This window comes from Rana temporaria, chromosome 1, assembly GCF_905171775.1.
Source record: "Rana temporaria chromosome 1, aRanTem1.1, whole genome shotgun sequence".
Taxonomy (NCBI): domain Eukaryota; kingdom Metazoa; phylum Chordata; class Amphibia; order Anura; family Ranidae; genus Rana; species Rana temporaria.
This window is the reverse complement of record NC_053489.1, coordinates 627,430,688-627,452,991: the sequence shown is the minus strand read 5'-3', so window position 1 is coordinate 627,452,991 and position 22,304 is coordinate 627,430,688. Positions and strand designations below refer to the sequence as shown.

Here is a 22,304-nt window from a genome sequence, read left to right as displayed (position 1 = left end):
ATCTATGATGGGATTAGCCTTGTGTCAGCTCTACCTTGTTATCTAAACCATTGTGTGATGTTTTGGTAAATATTTGGTTTTATTGTTCATGTGGTGACTGACCTAATTTTCAAGTGTATAAAAAGCCTGTATTCCTGTTCAATAAACAGTCATTACTTTGATTCGTATACCAACATCTTGCCTGTGTACGATGCTTGGGGTAACAGGGCTGGTATTAGCTCTTGGTCTGCTGTAACAATTTGGAGGGCAGGAGACGCTGTTTGGCGGAAACACCTAATCGGGTTGCTAAGCGGTTCCATCACAATAGGACAATGGCTAGATTTGTGCCTGTAGTGCATGTTCAAACCTTAATATCATGAATAATAACGTGTTAATATCCAGGAGTATATAATGTGTTTGTAAATTCTAGAAAAATGCTTAATTCATGCATTGCAAGTTAACTAAAGGCATTCGAATTTAGTAGACTAAAATGTACTGCAGATTTTAGTCAACTAAAATATGACTAAAACAATTCAGATGACTAAAATACAACTAAAAAACGGCATGCAAGTTAAAAGACTATGACTAAAACTAGATTGAAAATTGGTGGTCAAAGTTAACACAGTTTACCTATTACTATTTCTTTGATCAATATTGTGTATATCACTGCTAATCATGACACAATAGGGTGAGATTAAAGCTCCATTCACACTTGTGTGACTTATTATGCAACTTTGGACACAAAGTTGTATGACCAGTTGAAGCCCATTGTTTAATGGCACCCGTTCAGATCGATGCGACTTAAAGTTGTAGCGACTTTGAAAAGGTGCCTTTACTACTTTGATGCCAGAGTGTGTAAAGTTGGATCAAAGTCACAGTCCGAAGTCGCACTGGAAATTGTGCAAATTTGTAAATGGAGCCTTACTAAAACTGAAACACACAGAGGGCCTGATTTACCAAGCCTTTACTCCATGACTCATGGAGTAAAAGCAGGAGTAGCAGCCGTTTGGCCATTTACTAAAGAAATACGCTGCTAGTGCAGTGTATTTCCCTAGTTACTAATGTGCTCCGTGCGCCCAGGAGAGGGTGCATTGTGCACCAGTACAGACCTGGCGCACGGCACATTAAACTGTAAATTGCGGGGGTTTGGGCGGGAGTTTATTAGGGGGGGAGGTGGGGGGATGCAGGGGAAGTGAAGTGACATGTGTTTTAAGGTGTTTGGCGGGCCGAATTGAAAGGGAAAGTGTTTTTTGAAAACAGATCCCCGTACGCTTGCACAGTGCGCCTGAACCTCGGGAGGTTCATTTGCATACTGGGCATGCGCAGAGAGAAAAGTCAGGGATTCCCGTGCGCCTTGTCAGTACGCCGTGAAAATCTTGGTAAATACCAAGCGGCGTACCCGTGATTGCGCTGCGTGACGCGGCGCACGGGAATCTCCGAGCTGTTTTCAGCCCTGAAGGGGAACTCGGCGCCAAATTTCAAACTTGAAATCGGCGCGGGTCCCCCTTCAGGGCTACATTAGGCTCTTAGGCTTGGTCCGGAACGTGAGGGGTTAAACCCGCGCCAATTTGGCACGGGGGTCCCCCCCAGATCCAAACCAAGCCCTCATCCCAAGCATGCAGTCTGGCCCGGACAGGAATGGGGGAGGGGACGAGCGAGCGCCCCCCCCCCCTCCTGAGCCGTACCAGACCGCATGCCCTCAACATGGGGGAGTGTGTGCTGTGGGGGAGGGGGGCACTGCCCCCCCACCCCACAGCACTCTTGCCCCCATGTCGATAGGGACAAGAGCCTCTTCCCGACAACCCTTGCCATTGGTTGTCGGGGTATGCGGGCGGGGCTAATCGGAATCTGCGAGCTCCCTTTAATAAGGGGGCCCCCAGATGCCGGCCCCCCACCCTATGTGAATGAGTATGGGGTACATCGTACCTCTACCCATTCACATGGGGGAAATGTAAAGTTAAATAAAACACCACACAGAATAAAATATTTTATTAATCTGCTCCGGAGCCCCCCCCTTTCTTCTTTAGCTCTCTTAGAAGGGGGGGGTTTCTTCTCTCCCGATCTTCCGCCGGGACCCTGGGCTTCGGTGATTTCTGCCGGGGGAGGGCGCCATCCCTCGGTCCTCTCCGGAGCCTTCCGCCGGATGCCCCCACCCCATTCTGGGACTTCTGGGTCTTCTGCCGGGGGATGGCGCCTATCCCCCGGTCTTTCCGGTGCCTTCCGCCAGGGTTCCGGTCTTCCTGGTCTTCTGCCGGGGGTGCGCCAACTCCCAGGTCTTTTCTCTTCTGTCTTCTCTGCTCCCTCTTCTGCCTGGCTCCCCCGCGGAGCCAGGGCTTTCTTCCGTCTTCTTTCTTCTCTCTTCCTTCTTCTGCCTGTCTCCTCCGGGAGCCCAGGGCTTGTCTCCGCTGTCTTCTTGCTTCTCTTCCATTGGATGTTGACACGACGAGGTTCCGCGCTGACATGCCGTGTCAGCGGCGGGCATGGACTTATATAGGGCAATGCCACCATGTGACCTCAACCCATGTGACATCACATTCCCATCATGCCCAGGGAATGTGATGTCACATGGGTTGAGGTCACATGGTGGCATTACCCTATATAAGTCCATGCCCGCCGCTGACACGGCATGTCAGCGCGGAACCTCGTAGTGTCAACATCGAATGGAAGAGAAGGAAGAAGACAGCGGAGACAAGCCCTGTGCTCCCGGAGGAGACAGGCAGAAGGAAGAGAGAAGAAAGAAGACGGAAGAAAGCCCTGGCTCCGCGGGGGAGCCAGGCAGAAGAGGGAGCAGAGAAGACAGAAGAGAAAAGACCTGGGAGTTGGCGCACCCCCGGCAGAAGACCAGGAAGACCGGAACCCTGGCGGAAGGCACCGGAAAGACCGGGGGATAGGCGCCATCCCCCGGCAGAAGACCCCGAAGTCCGGATGCCCCTCCCTAATGAAAAAGAGCTTAAATGGGGTGGGGGCATCCGGCGGAAGGCTCCGGAGAGGACCGAGGGATGGCGCCCTCCCCCGGCAGAAATCACCGAAGCCCAGGGTCCCGGCGGAAGATCGGGAGAGAAGAAACCCCCCCTTCTAAGAGAGCTAAAGAAGAAAGGGGGGGCTCCGGAGCAGATTAATAAAATATTTTATTCTGTGTGGTGTTTTTTTTACTTTACATTTCCCCCATGTGAATGGGTAGAGGTACGATGTACCCCATACTCATTCACATAGGGTGGGGGGCCGGAATCTGGGGACCCCTTTATTAAAGGGGTCTCTCAGATTCTGATAAGCTCTCCGCCCGCATACCCCGACAACCAACGGCCAGGGTTGTCGGGAAGAGGCTCTTGTCCCTATTGACATGGGGGCAAGAGTGCTTTGGGGTGGGGGGGCAGTGCCCCCCTCCCCCACAGCACACACTCCCCCATGTTGAGGGCATGTGGTCTGGTATGGCTCAGGAGGGAGGGGGGCGCTCGCTCGTCCCCACCCCCATTCCTGTCTGACCAGACTGCGTGCCTGGGATAAGTGCTTGGTTTGGATCTTGGGGGTGACCCCCACGCTATTTTTTTTTGCGCGGGTTTAACCCCTTATGTTCCAGACCAAGCCTAAGAGCCTGGTATGCACCTGGAGGGAACCCACCTTATTTTTTTTTGGGGGGGTCTGGAGTTCCCCTTCATGAATAGCGATCTGTCATTTACACATGTCAGTCCCCCCCCCCTACAGTTAGAACACACCCAGGGAACATATTTAACCCCTCCCTCGCACCTAGTGTTAACCCCTTCCCTGCCAGTGGCATTTTTTGAGTAAGCAATGCATTTTTTACAGCACTGATCGCTAGAAAAATGCCAATGGTTCCAAAAAAGTGTTCGATGTGTCCGCCATAATGTCGCAGTACCGATAAAAATCGCTGATCGCCCCAATAACTAGTTAAAACAACAAAAAAAAAAATTTGTAGACGCTATAACTTTTGCAAAAACCAAACACTAAACGCTATTTGCGATTTTTTGGAACCAAAAAGATGTAGAATACGTATCGGCCTAAACTGAGGGTTTTTTTAGTTTTTTCAATATATATTTTTGGGGATATTTATTATAGCAAAAAGTAAAACTAATTTTTACATATGTGGGCGGGACTTACGCAAGTCCCGCCCACATATGTAAACATCGTTCAAACCACACATGTGAGGTATTGACGCGTGCGTTAGAGCGAGAGCAATACTTTTACCACTAGACCTTCTTTGTAACTATAAACTGGTAACCTGGAAAAAAAAGAAAAAGGTTGCCTATGGGGATATTCACGGAATTCATTTTGGCCCCATTGCAGGAGTGTTTCCAATAGTAAAGCGTGACATGTAAGGTATCTATTTACTCAGTGTAACATCATCTTTCACATTATCCCCAAAAATTGGGCTCACTTTTGTGTTTTGTTAATTTTTAACCACTTGAGCCCGGACCATATTTCTGGTCAATGACCGGGCAAGTTTTTGTGATTCGGCACGGCGTCGCTTTAACTGACAATTGCGCAGTCGTGCGACGTGGCTCCCAAACAAAATTGGCAACCTTTTTTTTCACACAAATAGATTATTAAATGTGCGTGTTTACTTCTGTCTTTAACACCTCCCCTTCAGGCTGGAAAGCATCAGATCAGGGGAAACCAAAAAAAAAAAAGCTCTCATTCCATTGCAGCTTGGTTCCTACATGTGTGATGAACTGAGCATGCTCAAACACTTAGAAAAAAAAATATCCTTTCTTTTTAAAAGGTGAAAAACACTCATTGGATGCTCATAGAGCGTGGTTTGCATTAATTGCAGGTGTGCCCAATTACAAGCTCACCCAAACTAGAGACTGCAATTTGGTCATGTGATTCCAATTGCTTCATTACTAGCACTGTTATAAAAAGCTTGGATCGATCAGTCCTCAGCTGCCCTCAGAAGGGGCAGGCTGGCAGAAATGCTGTTGCTAAACACAAATGTGGTTTGTTGCATGGGTTTTGTTTTATTTTGCCAATGGTTTTGGTTTATTTTTAAATGATGTTCACTTTGATGTATTTGTCTATGTGGCCTTATTTTATGAAAAATGTGTAAAGCTATGGTTATTTAGAATTTTGAAATGTATTTTTGTTTGTTTGTCTTTTTTTGCTTTCCTTGTTTTGTTGACCAATAAAAATTACTTTAAAATTGTTAAGTTTGTCTTTTGTTACTTTTTCATGCTACATATGTTGACAGCTGCAGCTGAACTAGGTTTGGGCCTAACAAATTATGTGTGATTTTTGTCTAAGCTTCTTTCCTGGTGTGTAATCATGAAATGTTTGCCATGTTTATTCTCCCTGACTTTAAAGACAAAAACTGGTAAGTATTTTATTTATTCTGCAGTGGTCCTCAGCCCTCAAGTACCCCTGACAGGACATGTTTTGGGGATTTCTCTTATCAAGAATTGCTGTCCAGACTGTATTTTAAAGCACATGTGCAAGATGAAGGAAAACCTGCAAACATGGCCTGTGGGGGGGGTTTGCTATTGGTGGACAGGCTTGATGTGCTGATTTACAGCACTGTGCTTAAATCTAGCGCAAGGCAATCCTATTCAAATTGTGGGTGTTTGAGGGAAGCCAAGTGAGTGTTAGAACCCCTGCTTTGTGTTTTTTTATTTTTGTGTTGAGCTTTGTGTCCCTTTTCTTAAAATTGGCTTCACTTCCTGTCACACAGCTGAACAGGAAGTGAGGTTAAAACCCTACCAGTGTCATTTCTTGGGGACACAGGTCAATCTAACTAGTGTCCCCATTAAGCAAATTGCACTCCAGCACTGCTGTGTACACCCCAAATCATGGGTCTTCAAACTACGGCCCTCCAGTTGTTCAGGAACTACAATTCCCATCATGCCTAGTCATGTCTGTGAATGTCAGTGCATTACAAGGCCTCATGGGATGTGTAGTTCTAAAACAGCTGGAGGGCCGTAGTTTGAGGATCCCTGCCCCAAATGATTATTTAGTTTGGGGTTTAGTAAAGGCAAAGCCACTCTGCAGTACAAGCATAGTTGCTGAAAATCAGAGAGGAAGCACTGATGGTTTTAACATCCAATCCTGTAGAAGCAAAGTTGTTTTGTTTTCTTTCTTCCTTGCTTTGCACTTGTAGTGCAAAGTGGATTTGCCTTTAGTCAATGGACCCCAAAGTCCAAGATCCCTAATAATTTGGGGTGTACACAGCAAAATGCTAGAGTGCAATTTACATAATGGGAAACTATTTAGCTTGATCTCTGTGTCCCCAAGAAAAGATATTAGTAAGGTTTTACCCTCACTTCCTGTTTGGCTATGTGACAGGAAGTGAATGAATTAGAAAGGGTGAAGACACCTCACAAATGTTGTCACTATCAGGGGTGCAGACATCCCCAAAAAATGAGCAGATAATACTTATTTGCAAATTAATAATTTTTTAGTTAACATTGGGTGGGGTGCTCTAACGCACACATTCCTACATATTAGCAACGCTCTATCCTGGCCTATTGGCATGGTTATATTTTTTGGGGCTCTCAATAAAACTCTATGAAATTTGTGCTTAAACTAGAACCAGGGGCGGACTGACAACTCATGTGGCCCCTGGGCAATACAAGATTATGGGGCCCCTCTGGCTTACAGATGACCACCACGCCAGGAGGTAGTGCAGAGGCGGGCAGCTAAAATCTTGGGATATTCACATTAAAAGCATGTCATTTTCGGACATATCAGGGACAGATCTAAAAAAAACACAGATTTTTACATACTGTCCCTGGTTTTACTGAGCCTGGCAACCCGGATGGGGCCCCCTAGTGGCATGGGGCCCTTGGGCAGTGCCCGAGTGACTCAATGGTCAGTCCGCCCCTGACAAGAACTATAATCAACAAGTTTTATTTTCTTTAATTTTGGATAGAGTGAGGGAGTGTTATAGGCCCTGTCAGTTTATTTTGTATTATCTGTGTCCAATTGGGGAGATTTGCCTTCACTTCCTGCCCCATAGCCAAACAGGAAGTGAGAGAAAAACTATGCAAATTAACCACTTCCCGCCCAGCCTATGGCCGATTTACGTCCGGGAAGTGGTTACACAATCCTGACAGGACGTCCTGCAGGATTTCATGCCGCACGCGCCTGTGGGGGCACGCAGTGCGGCGATCGGTGATGCGGGGTGTCAGTCTGATCTCAGTAAAGAGTCTCTCACGGAGACTCTTTACCACGTGATCAGCCGTGTCCAATCACGGCTGATCACGATGTAAACAGGAAGAGCCATCGATGGCTCTTCCTCACTCGCGTCTGACAGACGCGAGTATAGGAGAGCCGATCGGCGGCTCTCCTGACAGGGGGCGTTCGCGCTGATTGTTTATCAGCGCAGCCCCCCCTCGGATCACCACACTGGACCACCAGGGATGCCCACCCTGGACCACCAGGGTGTGCAAAAACAAAAAAAATATAGAACAAAAAAACAAAAAGCAATAAAAAATAAGAAAAAAGATGCCAATCAGTGCCCACAAATGGGCACTGACTGGGAAAATCAGTGCCACCCCACAGTGTCCATCAGTGCCACCCCACAGTGCCCATCCATGCACAGTGCCCACCTATCAGTGCCCACCTGTGCCACCCATAAGTATCCATCAGTGCCGCCCATCTGTGCCGCCCATGAGTGCCCATCATTGCCGCCTATGAGTGCCCATCAGTGCCGCATAGCAGCGCCGCCAATCAATGCCACCTCATCTGTGCCCGTCAGTACTACCTCATCGATGTCCATCAGTGCCATCTCATCGGTGCCCATCAGTGCCGCCATATCAGTGCCCGTAATTGAAAGAGAAAAACTTATTTACAAAAAAATTAACCTAAAAAAATAAAAACTTTTTTTTGTTTCAAAATTTGCAGTCTTTTTTTAGTTGTTGCGCAAAAAAAAAAAACGCAGAGGTGATCAAATAACAACAAAAGAAAGCTCTATTTGTGGGGAAAAAAGGACGCCAATTTTGTTTGGGTACAGTGTTGTATGACCGCGCAATTGCCATTCAAAGTGCGACAGTGTTGAAAGCTGAAAATTGGCTTGGCGGGAAGGTGCGTAAGTGCCTGGTATGGAAGTGGTTAAGGGAATCCAGTGCCCCCCCAGAACTAGTGTGTGGGTCCCCTGAAAATTACTGGGCGGGGTTATACAAAAACAGGGTGTGACCTTGACAGGAAGGGGTGGGTCATTTTTCTATTAGGAGGTGCAGATATGTAGTCAGGCCTAGGGCAGAACCAAACCTAAATATACTACTGCATATTAGGGCTTATTTAGACCGGAACCGATTTACAGCGTGTTTTTATATTGTGGGAGGAAACCCACGCAGGCACAGGGAGAACATGCAAACTCCATGCAGATGCTGTCACGGGCGGGATTCGAACCAACGACTCTTTTGCTGCTAGGTCAAAGTGCTATACACTACACCACTGTGGTGAACGAACATGATTGCTGCTGAAAGCATGAGAACTTTTATTTTTTTTTTCAATACCATGCTTTCCAGCCTTATTGACCCCGCCTCTCTCCATAAAGAGGACCTGTCACACACTAGTCCTATTACAAGGGATGTTTACATTCCTTGTAATAGGAAGAAAACTGATCATTTTTTTTTTTTTTTTTTATTTCAGTGTAAAACATTATAAAACTAAATAAAAATAAATAAGAAAACCCCCAAAAAAAATTTTAAAGCGCCCCGTCCCGACGAGCTCGCGCACAGAAGCAAACGCATACGCGAGTAGCGCCCGCATATGAAAACGGTATTCAAACCACACAAGTGAGGTATCGCCGCGATCGTTAGAGTGAGAGCAATAATTCTAGCCCTAGACCTACTCTGCAACTCAAAAAATGCAACCTGTAGAATTTTTTAAACGTCGCCTATCGAGATTTTTAAAGGGTAAAAGTTTGATGCCATGCCACGAGCGGGCGCAATTTTTAAGCGTGACATGTTGGGTATCATTTTACTCGGCGTAACATTATCTTTCACAATATATAAAAAAATTGGGCAAAATGTATTGTTGTCTTATTTTTTAATTCAAAAAAGTGATTTTTATCCAAAAAAAGTGCGCTTGTAAGACCGCTGCGCAAATACGGTGTGACAAAAAGTATTGCAATGACTGCCATTTTATTCCCTAGGATGTCTGCTAAAAAAAAATATATAATGTTTGGGGGTTCTGATTAATTTTCTAGCCAAAAAATTGTGATTTTCACATGAAGGAGAGAAGTGCCAGAATTAACCCGGTGGGCAAGTGGTTAAAGTACTCATGGCTATAAAGAATAGAGTCATTGCTCATTAAAAAAAAAAAAAAAAAAAAGGGGGTCCCTCCAAATTAAATTACCAGGCCCTTCAGGTCTGGAATGGATATTAAGGGGAACCCCGCCGTAAAACCCCCCCCAAAAAATGGCGTGGGGTCCCCCCAAATATCCATACCAGACCCTTCAGGTCTGGTGTGGATTTTAAGGGGAACTCCACCCCAAATTGAAAAAAAAAATGGCGACCCCGCCCCCCTCTGACGCACATGACCTTCTAAGGAGTTTACTTGTGGCGTCAGAGGGGGGCGGGTCCCAGGAGCGGGAAAACGGCGGCCAAATCAAATTCAAACGCTGGGTCCGGGGACGAGAAGAACACCGCAGAAGACCCAAGATGCGGACGAGGAGGCGGACGGAGAAGAAGACAGGACAAGACAACGGGCAAGATGCGGGACCAGAAGGCTGAAGGACGGACGGAGAAGATAGAAGAACACGTCGGGCAAGATGTGGACGAGAAGAAAGAAGCAGCGGAAGAAACCCGAAGGAAAGAAGAAAAGAAGATTTTATTAAAAGATTTGTCAAAAACCGGCTACTGTCATTTTTAACACTTTGACATTTTTTTGGGGTGAAATGGTAGAGGTACAATGTACCCCATTACCATTTCACACAGGGGGGGGGGTCAGGATCTGGGGGTCCCCTTTGTTAAAGGGGTCTTCCAGATTCTGATAAACCTCCCGCCCGCATACCCCCACAACCACCGGGCAAGGGTTGTGGGGATGAGACCCTTGTCCCCATCAACATGGGGACATCCTCCCCATGTTGAGGGCATGTGGCCTGGTGCGGTTCAGGAGAGGGGGGGGGGCCGCACTCTGTCCCCCCCTCTTTTCTGCGGCCGGCCAGGTCAACGTGCTCGGATAAGGGTCTGGTGTGGATTTTTAGGGGGACTCCACGCCATTTTTTTTTTCAATTTGGGGTGGAGTTCCCCTTAAAATCCACACCAGACCTGAAGGGTCTGGAATGGATATTTGCCGGGAACCGCACGTCTTTTTTTTTTTTTTGGTTTTTACGGCGGGGTTCCCCTTAATATCCATTCCAGACCTGAAGGGCCTGGTAATTTAATTTGGGGGAACCCCTACACATTTTTTTGTTTGTTTTATGAATGAATCCCTTTAGAATTGTCAGAGCCGACAATTCATTATAGCCGCGTGTGAATTTTTAAATGACTTTTTTCCTTCTGAATGTCATTTTGTGCAGGGGGAGTTCTAAGTGCGGGAAAAATGCGCTATTTCACATGCTGACATTACACCCCCCCTAGGTACGAAATTTAAAGGAATATTTCACTTTTATTGTTTCACTTTAAGAATTATTAATTTCACTGCTCCCGAAAAAACGGCCGTTTTAAAAAATAAAAAAAGCATTGATACATGTTCCCTGGGGCAGGACTGAGGTCCCCAAACACTTTTTAGGACAAAACTTGCAGATTAGCCTTTAAAATGAACACTTTTGATTTCTCCCATAGACTTCTATAGGGAGTTCGGCGCGGCTTTACATATTAGTTTCAATGCGCCGGCTGCTACGCTGGTTCATGCGCCCAATTAAGCCTCCACCCGGAGTACTAATTAACGCATGAACCAGCGCAGCGCACAGAGCATAGTAAATCAGGCCCAGAATCCGGTGCAGCTGGGCATAGCAACCAGGCCATTTTTTGCTATTCAGCACTGCGCTATTTTAACTAGTAATTGCAGTCATGCAACGCTGTACCCACACAAAATGCATTTCATTTTTTTTTTTTTTTAACACAAATAGAGCTTTTTTTTGGTAATACTTGATCACACTGTGTTTTTTTATTGTTTACTTTATAAACGAAAAAAAAAAAAAATTACATTTTGCTATAAAACATATCCATGAAAAAAAAATTCAAAATCTAATTTCTTCCTAAACACTTAGGTCAAAATGTATTCTGCTACATGTCTTTGGTGAAAAAAAAATCCCCAAAAGTGTATATTGATTGGTTTGCGTGAAAGTTATAGCATCTACAAACTATGGGCTATATATTGGAATTTTTATTTATGTATTCATTTATTTTTATACTACTAATGGCGATGATCAGCTACTTATAATGGGACTGTGATAGTGCGGCGGGCAGTTTGACACTTACCGACACTGAGGGGGAATGGAACTGCCACTGACATCCCCAGTGACACTAATACAGCGATCATTGCTAATAAATATGTACTGTCACTGTACTAATGACACTGGCTGGTTAAAAGGTTAACATCTAGGGCGATCATCAAGGGTTAAAAGGTGTGCCTAACAATGTTTACTGTATGTGTGTGTGGACATTTCATTGTCCATTGTGTAAAGGTGTTAATTCAGGTCTGCTCCTAGACCTTTCCATCGCGTGATAACACGGTTTAAAGCCTATTGATGCCCAGGTGTGACTACCTGTCTGTCGGAGACAGAACGTCTGTCTAAAGATGTGGATTAAAGGGAACTCATTTTGTGATGATATTTTGTGTGAATTCTATTGATAAAAGTATGTGATTGAAGCCCCATGGTGTGAAGGGGGGTGGAGATTTCAGTGTCCCTTTGATTACGGTCACCTGCTTGTAACTGCATAAAAAGCTGAGAAGAAACCATTAAAGCATTTTTGCATTTGAAACCAGAAAGCACAGAGCTGTGGGTCTCGTCTTATTCTGGGAATGGGATGGATCGGGTCCTACTGGTTGGAGTGTCGATAAGCTGTCTTGGGTGGAATGGAATATCGTGAACGGATTTAACCCCTGTCCCATTTGGGGTTCCGTTACAGTTAACATCTAGGGCGATCATCAAGGGTTAAAAGGTGTGCCTAACAATGTTTACTGTGTGTGTGTGTGTGTGTGTGTGTGTGTTTTACCAAGCAACGTGTCGTTCTTAGCAAAAAAAAAAAACGGCACGTCGCTGCTGTCTGTAGAGAGCCCTGTGTTTACCTACACAGGGCTCTCTATCATTTGCTCACCTGATCTGTGGGTTTCGGCCATAAATCACCTGCTGGGACCCACTGATTGGCTTCCCAGATAGCAAGCAATTGAGCTGCAAGTTTGAAAATTACTTGCCAAGCTATTGCTAGACTTGTCAGGCTTCACAAGTTTGTTGCACAATTGCAGCAAGTCCGCATTGGATGACTCCAGATCAACTTTCCTTGCAAACATTCTGCAAGTCTGCTGCAAGTTCTGGTTCAGTTATGTTATCCCAGTGTTTCTCAACTCCAGTCCTCAAGGCGCACCAACAGGTCATGTTTTCAGGATTTCCCTCAGATGAAATGGCTGTGGTAATTACTAAGGCAGTGAAACTGATTAAATCCCCTGTGCAAAATAATGGAAAGCCTGAAAACATGACCTGTTGGGGCGCCTTGAGGACTGGAGTTGAGAAACACTGTGTTATCCAATAGTCATCCCACCACAGGGGTCACTGTGGCTGAATGTTCAAGCTGTGTACTTGCAGAGCCCTTGCTGTAGACTCACCACTGCAACTTTAGGCCGCGTACACACAATAGGATCGCCAGAGGAGAACGGTCTGAAGGACCGTTTTCATCAGTCCAAACCGATCGTGTGTAGGCCCCATAGGTTAGTTAACCTTAGGTTAAAAAAATGAGAACTTGCTTTAAAATGTAACTGATGGGACAGGTCAAAACCCCGCGCATGCTCAGAATCAAGTCGACGCATGCTTGGAAGCATTGAACTTTGTTTTTTTCAGCACGTCGTTGTGTTTTACGTCACCGCGTTCTGACACGATCGTTTTTTTAACTGATGGTGTGTACACACGACGGACCATCAGTCAGCTTCATAGGTTAACCTAAGACAACGGTCCTTCAGACAGTTGTCCTCTGGCTATCCTATCGTGTGTACAATGCCTAACTCTTGATAGAGACTTGCCACACAAATTTGCTATAAATTTGGAAAAGTATATGTGTATGTTGTGTCACCGTCGCAAAAAAAATATTAAACAATTTACTATATCTGTTGCTATAAACACCTCCAAGGGGTGAAGTGATATAAGAAATGTGTGTTTGTATATGTGGCACATATACTACGGAGCTGATCCTGTGCAAAATTTTTAGTCCTAAATCACATATATTTTTAGTCCTAATATGTGATTTAGGACTAAAAATAGACTGAAAGTGTTATATTCACAGTGTAAAAAAAGTAAATTTTGAACAGGATCAGCGCAATAGTATATGTGCCACATATACAAACACACATTTCTTAAATTTGGAAAAGTGTTAACTAGGACTTGTGCATCAAGTGTTCTAAAAGTGTACAACTTGCCAGTGAATATGTGCTGCAAGTTAACAGACTTACAATTCAACACTGGCACAGATTTGTGGTAAGTTATCTTTGCTGTCTGGGTTGTGCTGTAGCGTATGGCAGCACAGCCGAGGGCGGATCACGTACATTATTCAGAGCAGTGAGGCCACTCTGTGGCAGTAAATCTTTGGTAGGTGGTCCGCAAGTCCTTCTGAGTGCCCCTATAGCAAGCTGCTTGCTGGGTGGGGGGACTTGTGTTTGCTCGATCATGAGCAGCACTGTGTGCGTCTTAACACACATAGTGTAGCTTGGCCCTGCCCCCCCACCAATACATTTTGATTGATGGCAGCAGGAGCCAATGACTCCCACTGCTCTCACTGAGTCCAGTGAAGAGAGAGAGAGAAAGCAGTGCCACTGCTCTCGGGCACAGCGCTGGATCAAGAATGGGCTTAGGTAAGTTTTTAGGGGGGCAGGAGGGAAGTTGCATGTAAACGTTTTTTTACCTTAATGCATAGAATGTAAAGGGGTAAAAAAAATGTTTCGCTTTTACAACCACTTTAGGGCAGCCCATTCATTTGAATCGGTTGCCAAATGCACCACAACAGATCAAAAGTTGTATCTGATACATTTATGCATTACTGTGCGAACATTTTGTAAAAATGCTTTTTTCTCCAGTTATAAAATTTTGCAAATTATTAATTTTTCTTCATACATTTTGGCTAAAATTTATACCACTACACATCTTTGGTAAAAAATAACCCAAATCAGTGTTTCTTATTTGGTCTTTGTGAAAGTTATAGTGTCTACAAGCTATGGTGCCAATCATTGAAAATGTATCACACCTGATGTACTGACGGCCTATCTAATTTCTTGAGACACCAACATGCCAGGAAAGTACAAATACCCCCCAAATGACCCCTTTTTGGAAAATAGGCATTCCAATGTATTTAGTAAGAGGCACGGTGAGTTTTTTTGAAGTTGTAATTTTTTTCCACAATTCAGATTTTTTTTCCCCTTCACAAAACCAAGTTATTTCTCACACACAGCATATGCATACCACCAATTACACCCCAAAATACATTCTACTACTCCTCCTAAGTATGGCGATTCCACATGTGTGAGACTTTTACACAGCCTGGACACATACAGAGGCCCAACATCCAAGGGGCACCCTCAGGTGTTCTAGGGACATAAATTACACATATCATTTTTTAGACTACCCATCGCAATTTTGAAGGCCCTGGAGCACCAGGATAGTAGAAACGCCCCAAAAATTATCACATTTTGGAAAGTAAACACCCCAATGACACCTCAAAATATATTCTGCTACTCCTGTGTCTGGCGATACCGCGTGTGACACTTTTACAATGCCTGGACACATACAGAGGCCCAACATGCAGGGGGCACTGTGTTCTAGGGACATAAATTTCAAATCCGACTACCTACTACACTTTTGTGAGGCGCGAATGAGCCAGGGATGGAGTGCAAATGAGCCAGGGATGGAGCGCGAATGAGCCAGGGATGGAGCGCGAATGAGCCAGGGATGGAGCGCGAATGAGCCAGGGATGGAGCGCGAATGAGCCAGGGATGGAGCGCGAATGAGGATAGATGAGCCAGGGATGGAGCATGGATGAGCATGAATGTGGATGGATGAGCCAGGGATGAAGCATGAATGAGGATGGATGAGCCAGGGATGAATGGATGGTCAAGCAAGGGATGGGCAAAGATCATCACTGTGGGCACTTCAGATCCAGTCCACAGCGCTGCTGCACTGGTTCCCTCCTCCCCTCACATAATGTATTGATCGGCGTGAGAAGAGGGGAGGAGCCGAACCGGACATGCTCCCGTTTGTTTACAAGTGATCACTCCACCATTGGATGGAGTAATCACATGTAAAGGGCCACTGTCATTGACACGCTGGATGGGATGGCGCGATTCTGGGGGGACGTTATAGTATGCCCTTCCAGAGTTATCAGACCGCGTTGTAGCCGCATTGTGGCACACAGAACAGCAAAGTCTTGGGAACACTGCTGTATGCCTTGAAGGTGTTAAATGTTATGTCACAGGAGCAGCCTTGTATGACATCACAGATGAACCTACCTCCATACGCCTTATTTGATTTAGGAAGGTCTGGTGCCTCTCAGAGCCGCCACTTCCAACAGCACCCGCAAACACCTGGGATACAAACAAAGTAAATCACTGACACTTGTGCAAGAAGAACATTAATGGGGAGACAGACTTTGTGGTCATAGTATAAAAGTACCTGAGTATTCAGGAAAAATTTAGCAGCAAGGGACCAGTCGTACATGCCCAGGCTGTTTATAAGCACCAGAAGTTTCTGAGGTTTCTCCATGGTCTCCTCGAAGGTCAGGAAATCATACTCGAAGATCTTCCTGCAGCGCAAAAATGTCAGCTCTCTGTACTTCTCCAGACCAAGCTCTTCTCCAGGTTGGCGATGGAAAAGTGGATCATTCTCCAGCGTGGAGAAGATTGTTTTCTGGAAACAGAATGCAACATTCATTGTACCGTGTTTCCCCGAAAATAAGACCGGGTCTTATATTAATTTTAGTCTAAAAAAAAAAACACTAGGGCTTATTTTCGGGGTAGGGCTTATTTATTTACGGTATGTATATTAAAGAACATTTATTCAAATACAGTCATCTCCATTTCCCTTTAAACCATTGGTCCTAATTGCTTAAATAAAATCCTGCTCCTTTAAAACATTATAAACAACACAGTGTTTGTGCTGTGTCATTTATCCCTCTCTTTTTTCTCGGCTGAGGCGCGCACAAGGAAGCAGCAGCAGACATCATCCGGGAACAGAGAAGAGGACCTCCGGCGGGCAGCGGTGGGTGCAGACATGTTTGTTTTATATTTAGCAGCAAACGGAGACAATAGGCAGCATTTAAAAAGGTGTTTTTAACAGAGATTTACTAGGTCTTATTTTCGGGGTAGGGCTTATATTGCAGCCCGCCCCGATAATCCAGATAGGGCTTATTTTTGGGGTAGGGTGTATTTTCGGGGAAACACGGTATAACATATACAGAAGTGCAGGATTGAATTCAAACTGAATATATCATTTGCAAATGCAGGGTAAAGCAAGAGGTTCACTTTAGTGCAGGCCTCCACAGACACATATACTTACCTTCCTTTTCCTCCCATACTTCTATGTTCAACCACCATAAGTGAAAGGAAGGCGTACACTACAAGATGCTACAGCTGTAGCTTAATCACTTGAGCTCCAGAAGATTTTACTCCCTTCAAGACCAGGCCATTTTCTGCTCTTTAGCACTGCATTACTTTAACTGGTAATTGTGCAGTCATGCAATGCTATACCCCCCCCCCCCCCCCCAAAATTATATAATTTTTCACACAAATATTTATTTTGGTGGTATTTGAGCACCTGTTGATTTTTTTCTGCGATAAACGGAATAAGACCAAAGATGTGGGGGGAGGGGGGTAATATTTACTTTCTGCTATAAAACATAAAAAAATAATTCACATTTCTTCATAAATTTTGGTCAAAAATGTATTCTGCTGCATATCTGATTAAAAAAAAGAAAAAAAAACAATAAGTGTATGTTGATTGGTTTGCCTGAAAGTTATAGCGTCTACAAACTATGCAATATACAGTGCCTTGAAAAAGTATTCATACCCTTTGAAATTTTCCACATTTTGTCATGTTACAACCAAAAACAAATGTATTTTATTGGGATTTTATGTGATAGACCAACACAAAGTGGCACATACAGGTAATTGTGAAGTGGAAGGAAAATGATAAATGTTTTTTAACATATTTTACAAATAAATATGTGAAAAGTGTAGCGTACATTTGTATTCAGCTCCCCGGTCAATACTTTGTAGAACCACCTTTCACTGCAATTACAGCTGCAAGTCTTTTTGGGGATGTATCAAAAATAAAGTGTATCTCTTTGGGAGCATCTAAAGAGAAAGAGTCCCCATAGAGATGTAGAAGGCTACTATTGGCTATAGTGGACAATGACAGGTCGTGGATATATAGAAATATCAATTTATTATCATATCAAATACAAGGTTACATAATAAAACGTGTCGCTCTGGTGGCGGATATAAAAACTAGCTGCTCTTGTTAATCACAGGTAAGTGTGGCACCAATAAATCAAGGTTTATAATCTGTGCATATACAACAAACATATAGACATTGACTTTTTGGAGATGTCCCTACCAGCTTTGCTCATCTAGAGAGTGACATTTTTGCCCATTCTTCTTTGCAAAATAGCTCAAGCTCTGTCAGATTGGATGGAGAGCGTCTGTGAACAGCAATTTTCAAGTCTTTTCAAATGATAATGCAGTGGGCAATCCGACACTGATGCTGGGGGGGAACTGACTGACTAACTTCAGCTGACATCAACAGTGACATTAACATAGCGATCAGTAATACTATACACTGTCCCTGCACTAATAACACTGGCTGGGAAGGGGTTAACATCTAGGGTGATCAATGGGTTAAACATGTGCCTCTTTTACCAATCGACCGCCATGTTATTTATCCCTATAAGCTGGGACTTGCTGCAAGGTTCTGGCTGGGGGCACCTTTGTGCGCACCCTAAACCCGGACGCAGGCAGTGATGTCGCTTTGCCTGTGTTGGGCCGCCTGTCCGCAGTACAATATAAATTGATTAAGCTTCAGCTTTATTTGTGACAAAAAAAAAACATGTTTCAGAAGGTTTTTCCTGAATAATGTGCATGTTGAAATAATAAAGAGCTGATGTGGCACAAATGAGTGCTGATGTAGCACGAATGAGTACTAATGTGACATGGATGTGGCACGGATGTGGAATGGATGATCACTGATGTGGCATGGATGAGGAATGGATGATTACTGATGTGGCCCAGATGACCACTGATGTGGCATGGATGAGGAATGGATGATTACTGATGTGGCCCAGATGACCACTGATGTGGCATGGATGAGGAATGGATGATCACTGATGTGGCCCGGATGACCACTGATGTGGCATGGATGCGGAATGGATGATCACAGATGTGGCCCAGATGACCACTGATGTGGCATGGATGAGGAATGGATGATTACGGATGTGGCCCGGATGACCACTGATGTGGCATGGATGAGGAATGGATGATTACTGATGTGGCCCAGATGACCACTGATGTGGCATGGATGAGGAATGGATGATTACTGATGTGGCCCAGATGACCACTGATGTGGCATGGATGAGGAATGGATGATCACTGATGTGGCCCGGATGACCACTGATGTAGCATGGATGCGGAATGGATGATCACAGATGTGGCCTAGATGACCACTGATGTGGCATGGATGAGGAATGGATGATTACTGATGTGGCCCAGATGACCACTGATGTGGCATGGATGAGGAATGGATGATTACTGATGTGGCCCAGATGACCACTGATGTGGCATGGATGAGGAATGGATGATCACTGATGTGGCCCGGATGACCACTGATGTAGCATGGATGCGGAATGGATGATCACAGATGTGGCCTAGATGACCACTGATGTGGCATGGATGAGGAATGGATGATCACAGATGTGGCCTAGATGACCACTGATGTGGCATGGATGAGGAATGGATGATCACAGATGTGGCCCAGATGACCACTGATGTGGCATGGATGAGGAATGGATGATCACTGATGTGGCATGGATGAGGAATGGATGATTACTGATGTGGCCCAGATGACCACTGATGTGGCATGGATGAGGAATGGATGATTACTGATGTGGCCCAGATGACCACTGATGTGGCATGGATGAGGAATGGATGATTACTGATGTGGCCCGGATGACCACTGATGTGGCATGGATGAAAAATAGGTCAATAGCATGTTAATGAAGGGGGAGGGATAAAACAAAGAAAGTAAAAATATAAATTGATTAAGCTTCAGCTTTAATTGTGACAAATAAAAGCCATGTGTCAGAAGGTTTGTCCTGAATAATGTGCATGTTGAAATAATAAAGAATATAAAGAAAATGAAGTAAAGTTAATTCATGCATATTATCAAATAGGTCTTTGGGCTTTTGCTAACTTATTTCTAATTAGTTATACAGCCTGGAGCTCTCCTTTAATGTGACTGCTGAAGTTAACTACCTTTCAGTTTTCCTGCAAATGTAATTGAATATAATTGACAATACTTAGGACCGCCAGGGAACTCTTTAATAACTTACTTTAAAAGCAATAATGTCTTCATCATCCAGAAACATCACCATATCCTTCCAGTTGAAGGAGGCCTTTCCTCTGTATCCCGAGAGCGGTCCATTAGGCAGATCTGGCAACAGGTTGTTAATGGATGTTGTTGGTGGGGCATCACAGTTTTTGGCAGCAATCATTGTAAGTCTGCATAAGAAAACAGCGTAATGTTATTCTTTTTATTTATTATTACACAGGAAGAAACATACTTCAATGGTATACACAAAATCAATCAGACTTCAGGCTGAAAGGAACAAAAAAGTGGGAGGGCGTTTAAAGTGGATACCAGTCTGTAAAGCTCATCTCCAGCTAAAATGTTTTATTTGGCTTTGAAAAGAGCAACACAAAGCCGAATTCTGCGCAAGACAAGCATTGTCTAAATAAAAGCTCACACACTGCACATATGGATGGCCGAGGCCTCTTACAGGGCTGTCAGACATATCTCAGGCTTTAGGCATTATTAGTAGCCAGAGGGACCGCCTCCCAGCATGTGACCACCATAACTGCCAATCACAGTGGTCACGTGATCAGAATGGCCATCCTGTCCCCCCCGAGCGTAAACGCCCATTTAACCACTTTCATACCCGGCCTATTCTGGCACTCCTCTCCTACATGCAAAAATCATAATTTTTTGTCCAGAAAATTACTCAGAACCCCCAAACATTATACATTTGTTGCCCTCACACGGGCGTTTGCTGTAGTATGTCTGTGTGAAACATATTGCACGGTAGAAAGCAAAACTGCTTGGAGTCCTAAAAACATTTGCACATGCAATTATATTAATCCTCCATTTTCCCCTTATATTTCTGAAAAAAAAAAAAGTTCTTATGCACTAAATGTACAAAAATCTATCAAAGTTGTTCCCTGTAGATCTCGAGTTGACCTTCATTAGAGAAGCAGCACGACGTGTCACTGGAGCAAGAACTTGGTCATACAACTTCATATCATACGATTTAACAGAAAAACATGCAAGGGCCATAAATAACATACCGGTACTTACCAAGAAGGGATTTCTAGAATTGACAGACAGCAGTCCGGCAGGAGCTGAATACACGCAGAACCACAAGGATTACTCTTCACCCGAGTATTATTTGCCGACACGGATCATATTGATAAAGCCTGGACTTAGGACCCGATCACTATACAGGTTAAAAGTCCTTCCCCACGTCTCCAACCCGAGACACATCGATTCATTTACATAGATTTACAGAGATATTAATGTGCACATGAAATAATAAAATGTTTTTATCAAAAGCAGCATAACCTGTCTGCACAGAGAATGCAATAGAAGCATAAATATTTTATTATAACCTACATTAGTTAAAGCATACTTTTGATTTTCCCATGCAGAAAAAGTAACCCCCCCCCTTTCCAGTGGTGTAGCCTGAGTTGTCATCAAGTAGTCATTTTTGCTCCCTAACCATGAACTTTTAGATACCCCTCCCACCCTGATCACGCCCCCAGATACCTCCCCACCCTCATCACACCCCCACCCTGATCATAACCCCAGATAGCCCCCCCCCCTTCTGATCACACCCCCACCCTGATCACACCCCCCAGATACCTCCCCACCCTCATCACCCCCCCCCCCCCACCATGATCATAACCCCAGATACTCCCCCCTTCTAAACACACCCCCACCCTGATCACACACCCCAGATACCACCCACCCTGATCACACCGCTAGATACCCCCCCCACTCTCATCACACCCCCCAGAGACCTCCCCACCCTCATCACACCCCCACCCTGATCATAACCCCAGATACCCCCCCACCCTGATCACACCCCCCAGACACCTCCCACCTTTATCACACCCCCCGCCATGATCATAACCCTAGATACACCCCCCCTCTGATCACACCCCCACCCTGATCACACACCCCAGATACCACCCCACCCTGATCACACCCCTAGATACCGCCCCCAGATACCCCCCCTCATCACACCCCCCAGATACCTCCCCACCCTGATCATAACCCCAGATACCCCCCCCTCTGATCACCCCCCCCCCCCAGATACCTCACCACCCTCATCACACCCCCCACTCTGATCATAACCCTCTGATCACACCATCCCAGATACCTCCCCACCCTGATCACATCCCCCCTCTGATCACCACCCCCCCCCCAGATACCTCCCCATCCTCATCACCCCCCCTCCCCCAGATACCTCCCCACCCTGATCACACCCCCAGATACAGCCCCCCCTATCACACCCCCACCCTGATCCTACACGCAGATTAGGGTTGCCACCTGTACGGGATTCACCTGGACAGTCCGGTTTTTGAGTCATGTGTCTGGTTTTCAGCCCGCTTGAAACCCAGACACATTATGACCGGATGGTGGCTCCCTCTGTGCAGGGTACGGTGGCTAATGATGGGATGTGGGGTTCCAGCACCTTGTACCTCTGGACCCCTTTACATTACACAGCACCCTGCACCTCTGGACCCCTTTACATTACACAGCACCCTGCACCACTGGACCCCTTTACATTACACAGCACCCTGCACCTCTGGACCCCTCTAAATTACACAGCACCTCTGGACCCCTTTACATTACACGGCACCTTGCACCTCTGGACCCCTTTACATTACACAGCACCGCA

At 45.2% G+C, this 22,304-nt stretch overlaps 1 protein-coding gene across 4 annotated transcripts in view; it reads right to left on the bottom strand.

Moving 5' to 3' along the window:
* The window catches only part of ACOX3 (acyl-CoA oxidase 3, pristanoyl), a 186,708-nt gene that overhangs the window by 160,924 nt on the left and 3,480 nt on the right, over positions 1 to 22,304 (bottom strand). For 2 of the 4 annotated variants that reach the window (XM_040335363.1, XM_040335361.1), the window contains exons 2-4: positions 19,677 to 19,845; positions 15,749 to 15,982; positions 15,586 to 15,660 (exon numbers count right to left, since the gene is read on the bottom strand). In XM_040335363.1, coding sequence (XP_040191297.1) covers positions 15,586 to 15,660; positions 15,749 to 15,982; positions 19,677 to 19,838 — 471 coding nt within the window. In that variant the 5' untranslated portion in view covers positions 19,839 to 19,845. Of the gene's footprint in view, positions 1 to 15,585; positions 15,661 to 15,748; positions 15,983 to 19,676; positions 19,846 to 20,688; positions 20,798 to 22,304 lie in introns of those variants that run through there. The other 2 variants (XM_040335362.1, XM_040335364.1) reach the window with 2 other exon arrangements.